Consider the following 13,664-nt stretch of genomic DNA (forward strand, 5'->3'; position numbering starts at 1 on the left):
ACAGTGTGTATTTTTGCCGACGGCTTAATTTAGCTTTGCAGTCATTTTATCGGCGGTACTGCTTTACCAGTCTTCAACCAAATTAACCTGGAAATTCCCCCCAAGCATTTCGCCAAACCGAATAAATTGAACTAAAAAAACGAGGAAACACGTTGTAATCACAAGATGTAAATATTCACATAGGAACGTCAAAAGTAAATTTAGCAAATCCTGTTCGCTTCGGCTTAAAATGGTTTGTTGACCTATTTTGGTTTAAGAAATTTTTGTAGTCTAGGAAGCAGTTGTGCCAACTAACACAGAGAAAACTTCAAAACTCGCCCGGCAATGTTTACAAATACAGTTTTTTTTTTTTTTAACGTGACGACGAAACTCGAGACAAAACTTGATTTGTTTACAATATGCAACTTACAACAACCTCCACAAAGCCACTCACGTGTTATTGTTATGAGCGAGATTAAACCTATGTAATTTATAAAATGCCTCACAGCATGGCTTCAAATAAGGAAGACTTTAAAAAGGATTCCTATTAAAAATAAGCTTATCTCGCCGAGGCAACTTCATAATTTCCATAGCAAACGCCACAACAAACGTCACTTACCTCAAGTTGGCAGTTCACTTCGGCCAGTGTAAATCTTCCAGGCAGAAACTTGCAGCAAAAGTTGTGAAGACTGAACCGAACTGATCTAATCTTTTCGATAGATCAACGAATCAACCACTTTTTTCCGCCTTGTTTTATGTTTTGCAATTACTCTAAACACACAGTTCTCTAGTTCGTCACCTGATTTTAATCATGTGACTTTTCTTGCTCGGCCGCACGGCATCTCGACGCGACGCGCGAATTAACTTGAGCAGTTCTGTAGTCGTCGGGTGTTTCGTCTCCTTTCTATAGTCCTCGTTAGCTTTGCTTCACGGCATTGTTCCGTTTTATTTCATCCCCTTTCTCTAGTCCTTGACTCGCTATAATTCACGGCAGTGTTCAGTACTGTTTCACCTCCTTCCGCAGCGTTGGCCCGCTCTCTTTCACGATCTTCTTCGCTACTTCTTTGCCTGTTAATTCTTGCTTTCTTTTTCTGTTTTATGCTTCAGTGCAACCCCATCTTTAAAACGTTAGATCAAGCTCCGCTATCATTTGTTGACAAGACAAATAGAAATGAGTTTTCTTTTCTTTAAAAATCCCGCCAAAAAAAGATGGCATCCCTCGGTTCCCCACTTTGCGTTACCGCGAGGCTCCTCTCCCCCTCCCCCAGAGTCTGTACGGACGGCGTTCGCTCGCTCGCTCGTACGGTGACGTCATAACCAAATTTTCTCGGCTTGATGGGTTTACCAAAATTTCTAAGGAATGGGGCTCTGCTCGCGCGCCTTCGGCGCGCGGGAGCTCCGCTATAAACAGCACGTACATAAATCAGCTTTTCTTGCACAAGAAGTTTGATTTATCTCCGTTTTAGTGCTAGTCACATGAAAATATCGATAACTAAGGTAAACAGAGGAATTTCACGCATTTTAACAAAATGGTGGTTTCCATGGAAACCAGTGGACTTCCAACTTGACGCTATACCTGAAAATGCCCGTATTGGAGACTGCTATCAGTGTGCCAAATTTCATGCTTATATCATAAAATGCACAATTTCGCTGAAATTTCAAGTTGTGCCGCCGGACTATCTCTGATAACTCTTGCTATACCAGAGCAGGTTAGTTTTCCAATTTTTTTTTTTTTTGGTTCTTTAAAACAATTTCTTTTGATGAACAGCTTTTAAACGTTAACGTACCAAGGTGTTAATGAAAGTAAACAATCATAAATATGGCCACGTTTTTCATGGTCTGTACTGTCATCTACTAAGTGGAAAAACGTATCGAATCTTGTAAATCATGAAAACAACGGAAAAGATTCACATTTCCCAATAAATTGTAAAGGGCATTTTGATTCAACATCGCTTGGATTGAGCTGCATAACTATGACAGGTAACAGGCTGTATCCGCCAGACTTCTTTAGGATTATTAAAACCAGTCAGCCTTTTCGTATGAAAAAGCCAATCAGCGAGCGTCTGTTCAGCCTTCCTCCGCCCGCCATTTTGACAAGTGGAGAAAACCCTGGGGAGGAGGTTGATACTTTGATATAACAAAACAGTTACCTGACCACGGCGTGTTGATAAAACAAGCTGGCTTCTTGTTTTTTACCCTGCAAAAAGTTTAACTTTTCTTTCTACGTTTCTTCAAAATGCTAACTTTGAGTAAAGACGAGTGAAAACATTTTGTGCACTGCGTGACTTTGGGTGACGGCTCGGGGGCTGGATCCTAATAAGAAATCACGCAACAGCTCATAAGAACTCCCGGATTTTGAAACTGGGGGCGAATTTTATTGACTTGTTGATCGCACGCTCTGTACCACAGCTTTGTGTCTCGTGCGGTTACTGTTCTTCTGACCAGGGTGATAAGCAAACTAGCTGATGGTCAGAAGCCATCAGAACTTCATAAAAGATGTAATTTGCCGTATTCACATTTGTTTGGTTAAAACTTTAGTAGTTGTCGCTGAAGTTCTTGTGTCTCTTTCAGAAATTCAGCGAGACAAGGTAGATCAAGGTAAGCTTATAAATGTTTTGATAATCGTAATTTTTCGGTGTTCATTTCAAGCATAATTCTTTACCCTCTTTCCAGAGTAACAAGCTCCTTGATCTTAGTCGTATATCACACATGTTACAGATTCCTAACACATTACAGACACAAGATCGTGAACCACCGAGACAAGCAGTTTTACTTTCGACTCATCTGCATAAAATTTCCGGCTGTCACTTAGATCATTTCCATTTGGTAGAATTTGAATATATTTAATCATTCGTGCGTAAATTTTCGATTACAAGTAAGTAAGCTGTAAGCTGAAGCTGAATATTCTTCTTTTTCTGCCTATTCTAGGCTGACTTTATTCTTGTGAATATTCTTATATTATAGCGTATGACATTTCTGTTTTCGACTGTATTTATTTGGCGTCTGGATGTTGAAGCCAGCCTGCAGGCATTATAGACCATTAACGCCTGATGTCACGCGCATAACTGCTTGTGCTGTTGGCTGCCGTTTTCAGAGAAAGGAAGAATTTTATTGTATTTGCCAACTTTTAACACAAATAGTTATATTCTTTTCAAAATCTCAGCCTCGGTTTATTCTTAAAATTTCGCAAATTTGAGCGCCGATATTCTTATATAAAAAAAGTGTAGCGAGGTAATAACACGTTTATATGACGAAGGAAATATGTTATTCTATCGAAAATCCTTGGCTAGCTAGATGTATCTATCCATCTCCAAGAAGAACATGATGGATTCCCGTTTTGCTCGTAAAACGTAGAATTGTTTCCACATTCTTGACCTCTGGGTAATCAGACAATGGGTTCAGGAGAGTATCTCGGTTACTGACGCTCACAAAATTGCTAGAAATGCACTACAAAGTGTTTTGCTTTCTTTCTTGGGGAGAGAGAAAAGTAGTCGTCGTAAAGAAGTGGCCGTTATGGGGAGGGAGGGGTGTAATAGGACACATTTCTTATTTAGGGTGTGCAACATTTTTTTAAAAAAAAGAATGATTGTTGCAGCAAATAAATACGTAGCAATGAAAATATATCAATTAAATAGAAACCAAACAGAAACAGAGACCAACGACGTGCGAAACGAAATTTCTAAATACACCATTCGGTCGTTGACAAACTGGCCGTTGTCGAGAGGAGTTTTGATACGCTTTAGTTGCCGTTGCCGTTGTGGAAAAATGGCCGTTGTAGAGAGGTCAAAATAAGAGTGAATGTTTGGACCGTCCGCCGAGCGTTAGTGGAGGTTCTACTATACATTAAGGTCTTAGACGAAACTCTAAAGTTTCGAAAAATTTTGAGATAAAGCCTAATAACCCCAAAGGACATTTCCTACCTGAATCGTGAATGCAACAAGCAAATAAATCTCCGCCATTATGATTGGCTATTGACCAACCTTGTTCGGTCAAGGTTGCTGGATGTTGCCCAAGATCTTGGCAGTTATAGACCGAAACGCAGAATGGCATACAGAACACCATTTTCCCGCGGGTTAGGTGGCATTTCCAAGCGGGAAAGATTGACACGGCTAGCCTGTTCGTTTTCCTAACCCAATCACCGCGCAGGATATGATTCATCCCGCCCGCTCGTAGAGGTAAACATATAGTAAATTTCATATTATGTGGCCAGCTCTGAGAGCGGACAAGTTGAACCAAATATTAATTCTACGCCGCAACTGGCTACCCGAGCAGGCAAGATGGCTCCATCTTGCCCGCTCGGGATTACGCGCTGCCTTCCGCAAGAAAAACTAGTTCCTTGTCACATATAATTAATCCTTTATTGACCAAGCTCTTTTTGCAAAAAAAAGAACTTGGCCAATATCCAGCCATCTTGACCTCACGCTCAGTCAATTACCCATACATCCTGCCAGCGATTGAGTTTTGCATTGGGTTTGACAAGTAGATGGGTCTCCATGGTCCCTGCACCGATGACCAATGACGTTTCCAAAACTTCTGCGACTATGGAAAGGTTATCACAGGATTATCATATGATTTCGAATTCAATTTGGAATAAGGAAGTATGGGTAAATTTTTCAAGAGCGATACAGAACTCCACGAGTGTGCTCCTGCTCCTGCTCCTGTCTTCGTGTTCTACTCCGGTGAATGAATGGTAATTATCGGAGTACTTTTAATTAATTTAATCTTTAATTCCTCTAGGTCAGACGGGTTGATCATGGCCTCTGCATCATTTTCGTCAACAAACGAGACAACAAATTACGCTCGGTTGTGCCGACTTCTTGTAGATGTAGGCTCACAGATTTTAAGAGAAACATTCGATAAAATTCATTTACCAAGCCGCCTTCAGAGAGTTTTGGCAGATCCTCTAGTACATAACACATTGCAGTCGCTTTTCAAGAAAAGAATCATTAATCCGACGCAGTGGAGCAAACTGTACCCTGCCGATAAGACTTCAGTTTCATCGAAGCACTTTGATGTCACTCTGCTGATGGTTCTGTTCAGGAACATTTGTAATATGTTAACTCCTGCCACTGGTTGGGATAATCTTCCTCCTGAAACAGACACGAGTCGTGAGGCTGATATTGCTCGCATCAAGTTCTACAGGAACACAGTCTACGCCCATGCCAACCAGGCGTCTGTCGATGATGTTACGTTTAGTCATTACTGGCAGGACATCCGGGACACACTGGTGCGACTGGGAGGAGCAGGTGTTTATGAGAAAGCCATCGATAGTCTTGCAAACGAGAGCATGGATCCTGAAATCGAGCGGCATTACAGAGAGCTTCTGAGAGACTGGAAGAAAGACGAGGACAGCGTCAAAGACAGGTTGGACGAAATAGAAAAGAAGTTGGATGATTTGGGTAATCCTGAGAAGAGAACGCGGTTGTCAGGTCAGTGGTACGAAAAAATGTAATCCGTAAAATTAGTATATTTTCTCATCACGTCTGTCCATAAATTATCACTGGACTTACTATATGAACCAAAGTGAAGAGTGCACAGTACTTCTCTTCTGCAATTGACTTACTATTCATTTTATGCCTCATGATCAAATGAGTTTGAACAAACTGTAAGTGGTCCTTTCTGCCCTCTACTCTCAAGATAATATTCAGTCACGATGACCTCTACGCTCGCCCCCCTCTCCGAGTCAAGAATATAAATGGGCAGCAGGATTTTTTATAAGCTGGCCTGCAGAGTGTCCATTGAAAAAATTGCATTAATTTATTTGATATCCTTACGCAAGCTTTCAGAGGATTTGTACTCGAGTGGAAAACTTCAGCTTTATACGAATTGTGAACAGAGCAAGTGGTAAATCACTTCCAACCGCAGTCAACAACAAACATTTTGAATTTAGTTTTGTGCTAAAGTAAAATAAATTTTTAACCAGTGATAGGCTGGTATTCATGATCAGAACCGCATTTTTAGCGAGGTAAGATACGCTTCAGCCAATGATTCCTTGATAAGGGTGAATTTAGTATGACTAGTAAATTGCCTCCCTACTTCTCTCAGCCAACTTCTCTCTCTTTCTTTTCCATTGCTTCCTCTCTTTTTTACTTTTTTGGGATGGAATACACTTGTCATCATTTGAATAAACTGATTCAACTACCCAATTGCCTTTTGACATATTTCATTTCCGATCTTAGCTTGCTTCTCCTTGGCCTTACATCTTGGCTAGTAAACTAAATGGATCGTTTTATCCTCGTGGCGTTTGTTCGAGCATTTTGTCAAACCATTTTGTCTCAGTTCTCTCGATCCTATAGTTTTCTAAACATGTTTTTCCTCTCGATCCTGCAGTTTTTACAGGACTAGACGTTTTTTATTATAGAAAGTCGGATTCAACTGTGAAGGAATTTTCGCTTATGAAAATAGACCCAAATGATAGAGTAATTGATATAAAGTTGAGTAGAGTTCATAGTGCCGCCCTATATTATGAAGGTATTTGATGAATTTCTTGATTTCCTTTCGTTGGATAAATTTCGACATCCTTCGATGCTGCACGAAAATAACAAGATAAAACTGAAAACCGACGCCAAAATGACGGGCATCGGGGTTCGCATCTCTTTGAGTAGATGTGAATTGTCCATTTTCTTTTACAGAATCTTTTGACCTTAAGGAGTGCCAGAAACAGCTTCATTCACTTTATAACACCATGAGTAAAGTAAAAATCATTCCTTGGGACCGAAACTCAGCAGTTCACATTGATGAGATATACACACAGCTATCGTGGCATAGAGAAGACACCAAGCCAAGTGGAGTGACGAAAGAGAAACTTGAAGACTACACCGACATATTCCTAGGCCATGAGCATTATCCAAACCCAAAGCGAATTTTGGTCTATGGACGGCCAGGTATAGGGAAAACCACATTTTCCAAAAAGACTGCTTTCGACTGGTCGCAGCAAAGAAAAGAAATGCTAAAGAAATTTGATATTGTGCTTCAAATTAGGTTGCGAGATGTGTGTGATTTGCATGAGGTTCCAGCTATTTTTACGGCTGCTAAGCTGCTGGCTGCTGATGGCGTACTTTCATCTGATGGCTTGTATAAGTACATCCTCCAGAATCAAGAAAAGGTGTTGCTCATTTTGGATGGCTATGATGAGTACAGCTGTGAAGGAGAACAATCACCAATCCATGACATCTGGGAAGGCACGCTGCTGAGGGGTTGTCACGTTATTATCACAACGCGGTTAGCGAATGCTGACAGTCTAAGAATTTCTAGTCACGTTCAGTATCAGATTGATGGATTTGATAGCGAGAATGGAATCAAAAAGTTCGTGAGCAGGTTTTTGAAAGGCAAAGAAGATGTTGATAAGTTTGTTAGACATTTGAAAGAGAGAGATCTCACAGACATGGCAGAAATACCTCTCCTCCTGCTGATGCTGTGTTTACTCTGGAGGGAAAAATATCATAGGAGACTACCAAAATCGCGCGCCATCATTTACACGCATTTTATCCAGACTTTACTGGATCACAGGACAGAAAAAGATGCAGATGTAGGAGTCCGTAGAGAGGTTGATGACTACAAAGACGAACTCTCTATACTGGGAAAACGTGCATTCGATGCACTTCTACAACGTCGTCATTTTTTGCATGTTAGCGAACTACCCAGCGAGATTTTGATGAAGACATTAGTTGAAGCGGGCTTGTTTCAGATGCTAAAAATTTCAAGTTTGGATCCCAAGAAAGGTGTTTACTTCCTTCACAAGTCCATACAGGAGTTCCTTGCAGGTTTTCATCTCAAGGAAGAGCTGTTATCAAGAAAAGAAGAAACTATAACCTGTTTGTCCAAAGTTGCCTCTTTCGAAAAGATTGTCGAGAACGCTGAAGTTCTCACATTTGCATGCGAGCTGTCAGAAGAAGCTGCATGTACTGTTCTAGGCCATCTGGGGATGGTAGGAAAGACAGAAAATCTGACAGAGTACAACTTTTCTGAGACGCCCTCTATTGAAGATTTGTCAAGTGAGCAAAGACATTTTCTAACACTCTGTTCACGAAGTTTTTTTTGTTGCTCGCTCGCGAAGAGAAGAGAGTTGTACCCCATGTTTCTGTCTTACGTTGGAGGTGTTTTATTAATCGATTCTGACCAGCTCCATAGTGTTGCCGATGACCACCTACTGATATCCTCTCAGGCTCCACACTACATATTTTTCTCTGATAGCAAGCATCCAGAGCAAGACTATAGTGACTTGATCACTGTGCTGGAAGACTTGGATGGACTGCTTGTCAGTTGTTCGGGCGAAAGGAAAGCATCACATTTCCTGAAGAGATATCCCCCTCGTTCAGTTCAACATTTTTTCTTGAAGAAGGAAGAGAACATGTACCTTTATTTTGCACGCATTCATAAGAGGTTTGATTACTCTTTCCCCAACGAAATGCTTAAGGATCTCACTTCGTCACCAAGGCACCAGTCGAATAAACAAGGGAACACAACTGCTTTGTGCTTGACTGAGAACACTAATAACGCCTGTAATGGACCTCGACATTGTCTGTCCCTGGTGTGGGAGATTGATATAGAATCTCTTGAAGGGCAGGAAATGGAGACACTAATTGACGTTTTGTCATTTGTAGCTTCTCCACGATCGATAATGATTTCTGTTCAAGTAGGTGAAATCCCTAATGCACAGCTGCTGGAGTCTCTGGTTTCCAATATCAACTTTACAAACAAACTTGATGCGTTAGGGCTTTGGCGTATGAGTCTGACAGCCAAGCCTGCTGCTATCATTTCTAGATCTCTGTACCAAGCTCCTAACCTGCGCGATCTATACTTGTCATATAACCCTCTAGGTGAAGGAGTTAGCGTTCTTGCACAACAGCTCAGCTGTGTTCCTCGGTTGAAGAACCTGCGCCTTGGAGGTGTGAAAATGACCAGAACCCAAGTGGATGATCTAGCTGCAGCTGTACGTTGTCATCGCAATATATCCAGTCTGGGGTCATATTATCACGTAAGTCCATGACATCCGTTGCAATTTGCTGAAGCTTACAAAGGAAGTGTAGAATATAGTCTTTGTGAGCACATTTCTTTTAGCCAACTTTCAAATTCATCAAAACTTTTCAAAATGTGGAACAATTTTCAGTGTAGTGTAAAACAATGACTAATGAATGTGAGGAGGATTACGTTTGGCATTGTATTTTATTTATGTCAGGATGAAGAGGGCAACCCTACGCCTGAAAATGAATGGCGACGGGACGATGACTGGAAAAGGTACTGGTGGTATAGGTCAGAGGACGAGTCAGAGGATGAGCTGGAGCCTGGGACATCAGCTGAATCAAAGGACAAGTTGGAGCCTGGGACATCAACTGAATCAAAGAACAAGCTGGAGCCTGACACATCAACTGAAGCAAAGGACGAGCTGGTGCCTGGGACAACAACTGAATCAAAGGACGAGCTGGAGTCTGGGACAACAACTGAATCGAAGGACGTGCTGGAGCCTTAAACATCGACTGATTCAAAGGACGTGCTGGAGACTGGGACATCAAGTGGAGCAGTAGTCGACGTGGAGCCTAGGTGGATACTGGGTCGTTACGATGTTAGCTGAATAAAAAAACGAGCTGCAGTCTGGGACATCACTTCTGAGTCAGTTCATTAATGCAAGGCAGACTTTCAATGATGCTTTCTAAACTGATTCCATTTGTTATCTCCTGAAAATGTTATTGACATTTTAGGATGCTTTTCTACAGTACACATTTAAGATCGATTATTGACAGAACACAGAATCTCTCAGATGTTTAATATCCTTTCGACATCATCAGTCTGATAACTGTCAGTAAAGACCTGTGAGTAACTAAGCTACAGTTTAGAGATGACGCTAGTGGACCTGAAAATGTCTTTGGTGAACAGTGCTTGACAAGAAAAACTTCGTGGTTGTTATGAGTAATCTATATATGTCTGGATTTATGAAAACGGTGTTAAAGACTGAATCAAGTGGTTTTGTTTTATTTATTTGTTTTTTAAATTTTTTTTTTTTTTTTTTGCTTTCGCTATGACAGCGGCTTGTAAATCTTACCTAGCATGAAATTTAGAAACTCCTTGCCGCATGTTTCATTTATTTAGGTATTTTTTTCATTATTTATTGCCCTCTCCACCCCCCTCCTCTTTTTTCAATTTGTGTTAAGTTTAGCCCAGGCTACACTCGTCTGAATTCAGTTCGCGCGGTGACTCTGACAAGGAGCCGACCGATTAGCGTTCTGTATTTGCTGTCTAAAGGAAGTCTTCCCGGGGACATCATTAAGTCCAATGAAGGCGCAAGTCTAACGATTTGCTAGCAAGCGTCGTCCATTATCGTACGTGAGGCGGGCCTGAGATGTGTAAACTGAACGGGTCGACATTTATTCTCGTGACAGTAGGCCCTTTGTCCCGTGGCGATAATGTTGTGCTTGCTTTAGACAGCAAAAATCTTTAGCCACATCACTTTAGGGCTTAGACGTGCAATGGACTAGACATTTCTAGCTGCTGTTGGCATTATTTGCTCTGAACTTTGATGTAACTAAAGACTGAGCCAAAGAAGAAAAGTCTGTTGAAATCTGGATATGCCATTCCGCGCTCGATAAAATTCAAGTACATCCGGGACATTGCTATTTGCGGGTAAAACATGGCCACGAGCAGAGTGAAAAACATGAGGTCAAGCGCTGATCGTGAGTAGAACTTCCTTGTTTTATCAGTTTTAGGCGTTCTCGGCCTAACTAACTATCAGAACTGTCTGTGATTCGCTAGCGCGGAAGAAATTTATTTGCGTGGCTTCCGGGCGATAATTTACGTAACGACAACATGTTGAGTGTTCGCTTACTGCTAACTATGGCCTAGTTTGTTGGAAGTTCAATGGATTCTCGATGTAGGAAGCTCTTGTTCAGTCCATTCAGGACGATGCAGGCCTTTAGAAAGCTATAGATCAGTTCTCCGCCGCGGTTTTGATATCTGTATGTTCGTGTTGATTTAGACTCAAATTTCATGTTGAAAGCACTCTTAATTAAATTGTACAATTCATGATTCAACGAAAGGAAGGTGAATTTAGTCTTCCTGGCCTCAAAAGGTGTACAGGAGGGTTATTTGCCTTTATTTGAGCTATGATAAGCCTTGTGGAAAGCTAGCTCTAGGACAGAATTGTATCAAGATTATCAGTGACAAGTCAGATTCTGTGGCTATGTTTTTGCGAGTCCAGACAGATAATTGAAATAAGACGTCACGTAAGGGCTACTTTTTCGCTGCAATGTAGAAGTAAATAAGTAACCGATTCCACTGCTTACCATACTCCCTTCGCCATCAATGGCAATTTTAACTCACAGTAAAGACATAGTGAGGTCATTTAGGTGAAATCGCAGAGGTTAAGAATGTCTAGATTAGTGCCGCGAATCAAATGATCGATTTTACCTTTGTTTGGCTCGTTCGACTCATTTGCAGCGACTTCAAAGGCTTGCATAGGCATGGTATGGCCTCTATTAAGAGTACACGAGGTAGATAGCACTCTCAGTACAACATGGCCATATTTATGTACACTATCCGACCGATTTTCCAAAAACATGCCCCTCCTTGGTGCAAAGTCTTTAACACGGTTTTCATAAATTCAGACATATATATTTCGCCGATTTCACTGCACATTTTAAATGATACATCCTCAAAAAACGTTTCGTAAAATAGTTCACTGGTTTGTGAACAACTGTAATAAATCAATACACATTTGAAATGCACACATTTTTAATCTTGGGTTTAAAGCTTTTGAAAGTCTTCTTTTAAGGGCCCATTAACCGATTTATGCGCGCGCTCGCGCGCGTTGCTAAGGAGGTGAAATTTCACTTCCGGTTACTTACGTTAGTCTGAACGCAGAAAATAGAAATAACTCAATAACTTCCAAATTCGCTCACATTTTACATGTTTTTCTTTGTGTTTCACAAAATGCAAAGTAAAAAAAGTACAAGCAAAGACAAAATAAAAGAAAGACAGAAAAACAAGAGCAATAGAAAGAGAAAAACTAAATCTGTGTGGCTTTGTCTGATCTTACCGAAGTGTGCTGGAAGTGTAAATTGCGCACGCGCTGATAGGGTAATTTCCTATATATATCGGGCACACTTCCGGTTTCTTTAAATGCTAAAGGAAACGCGATTTTTCCTTAAATCCAGCCTTTTTTTTGACGGATTTCGATTAAAGTCAACGTTGGAAACATAGCTATGCATTTCTTTTTCAAAATCATGCTTTTTTCAGAAAATTACGAACTTTTTAATATTTTGAAATTCTCTCAAAATCTGACCTTTTGGAAATGAAACAAAATCTATGCGTAGCGTAATGAGGATTTAAATTAGAATATTAAATCAATGAAAAAAATTCCGATAAAGTAATTCGCCTGGGAGCCTTTGCGTTTTTCAGTATTAGTCACATGACCATGGGCGTAGCCTAATGACGTCATCACTAGTGTTGCCGATCATGAAAAGTTAAAATACATGAAGTAACTCTGAAGTGACTAAAAATGACGAGGTTATTTGAGAATAAATTTTCTCTAGCAACGGCTCGAAAAGATCGGTTAATGGGCCCTCAAGGTGGCTCAAAACAGTTTCCAACACTTAGATTTTGATGGGTCGTTATAACCACTCTTTATCACTCGATGCTACAATCATGGCATCAAAAAACTACCCAATCATTGGTGAACACGTTGTTATCATTTTAATTACACAATAGGTTACCATAGCAAAAGTATGACCTCCTACAAATACCCTTAATTACAGCTTTAGAGGCTTTGAATTCAAAAACCGCACGGTGGAATTTTTTTATATTATCAACATTTGATAAGCATGATAGGACCCAACTTTTGGTAAAGTTTAAAAAGATTCTATAGGTAGGGTTCAGAGTCACCTTAAATTTTCGAAAATTTAAGGGTGTTTGGGGAGGTCGTACTGTTGCTATGGTAACCTATTGCGTCACGAAAATGATAACAACGCGTTCACCAACGATTGGGCAGTTTTTTGATACCATGATTGTAGCATCAAGTGATAAAGAGTGATCATAACGACCAATCAAAATCTAAGTACTGGAAACTGTTTTAAGCCACCTTAGTCACCGTTGTTTTCGTAGTCTTCAGAAATTATACTTTTGCCGTCTGTGTGTACAGTAGAGTGAAATCATTTGTATCTCTGGGGAACTGAGTAGGAGACGTTTCTCTATTTTAGTCTGATTTATTCAAGGATTAGAAGAGAGTATTAGCAGCAGCAGCAGTAGCAGTAATAGCAGTAGTAGCAGCAGTAGCAGTAGTAGCAGCAGCAGCAGTAGTAACAGCAGTAACAGTAGTAGCAGTAGTAGCAGTAGTAGTAGCAGCAGCAGTAGCAGCAGTAGTAGCAGCAGCAGCAGTAGCAGCAGCAGTGGCAGTGGTAATGGTAGTAAACTTTATTTAAGTGTCAGTCGTTCTAGCGTTTTACACACTTACTAATTCGTGACACTAATAAACGAAAAATTAAGAAAAAACATTAGAATTTTGTGAAAATTGAAACCCTTATTCTAAATAAAACTCTAGTTAAAAACATGTTTCAAAACATGCACTTATTCTAAATAGAACTCTAGTTACAAACGTACTTAAAAACGTACACTGATTACATAATTATGATCACCTCCTAAATTAACTATTGCATAAATAACTGTTCTTGCAGCCCCCGTCTTCAATTATATTAAGT

General features: G+C 40.4%; 1 protein-coding gene across 2 annotated transcripts; it reads left to right on the forward strand.

Annotated features, from left to right (window-relative positions):
* Nucleotides 1-2,326: 2,326 nt before the first annotated feature.
* On the forward strand, nucleotides 2,327-9,932 carry LOC110040721 (NLR family CARD domain-containing protein 4-like). 2 transcript variants are annotated; one of them, XM_089277982.1, is made up of 4 exons: nucleotides 2,327-2,577; nucleotides 4,717-5,408; nucleotides 6,612-8,956; nucleotides 9,158-9,932. In XM_089277982.1, the coding sequence occupies exons 2-4, from the start codon at nucleotides 4,733-4,735 to the stop codon at nucleotides 9,446-9,448; spliced, it is 3,312 nt and encodes a 1,103-aa protein (XP_089134108.1). In that variant the 5' UTR covers nucleotides 2,327-2,577; nucleotides 4,717-4,732; the 3' UTR covers nucleotides 9,449-9,932. The 2 variants fall into 2 exon arrangements, with proteins under 2 accessions (XP_089134108.1, XP_089134107.1); XM_089277981.1 differs by lacking the exon at nucleotides 2,327-2,577 and having other exon boundaries at nucleotides 3,939-5,408.
* Nucleotides 9,933-13,664: the final 3,732 nt, after the last annotated feature.

The sequence above is a fragment of the Orbicella faveolata genome, unplaced genomic scaffold, assembly GCF_042242905.1.
Source record: "Orbicella faveolata isolate gen_17 unplaced genomic scaffold, um_ofav_v1 contig_46, whole genome shotgun sequence".
NCBI classification, from domain to species: Eukaryota; Metazoa; Cnidaria; class Anthozoa; order Scleractinia; family Merulinidae; genus Orbicella; species Orbicella faveolata.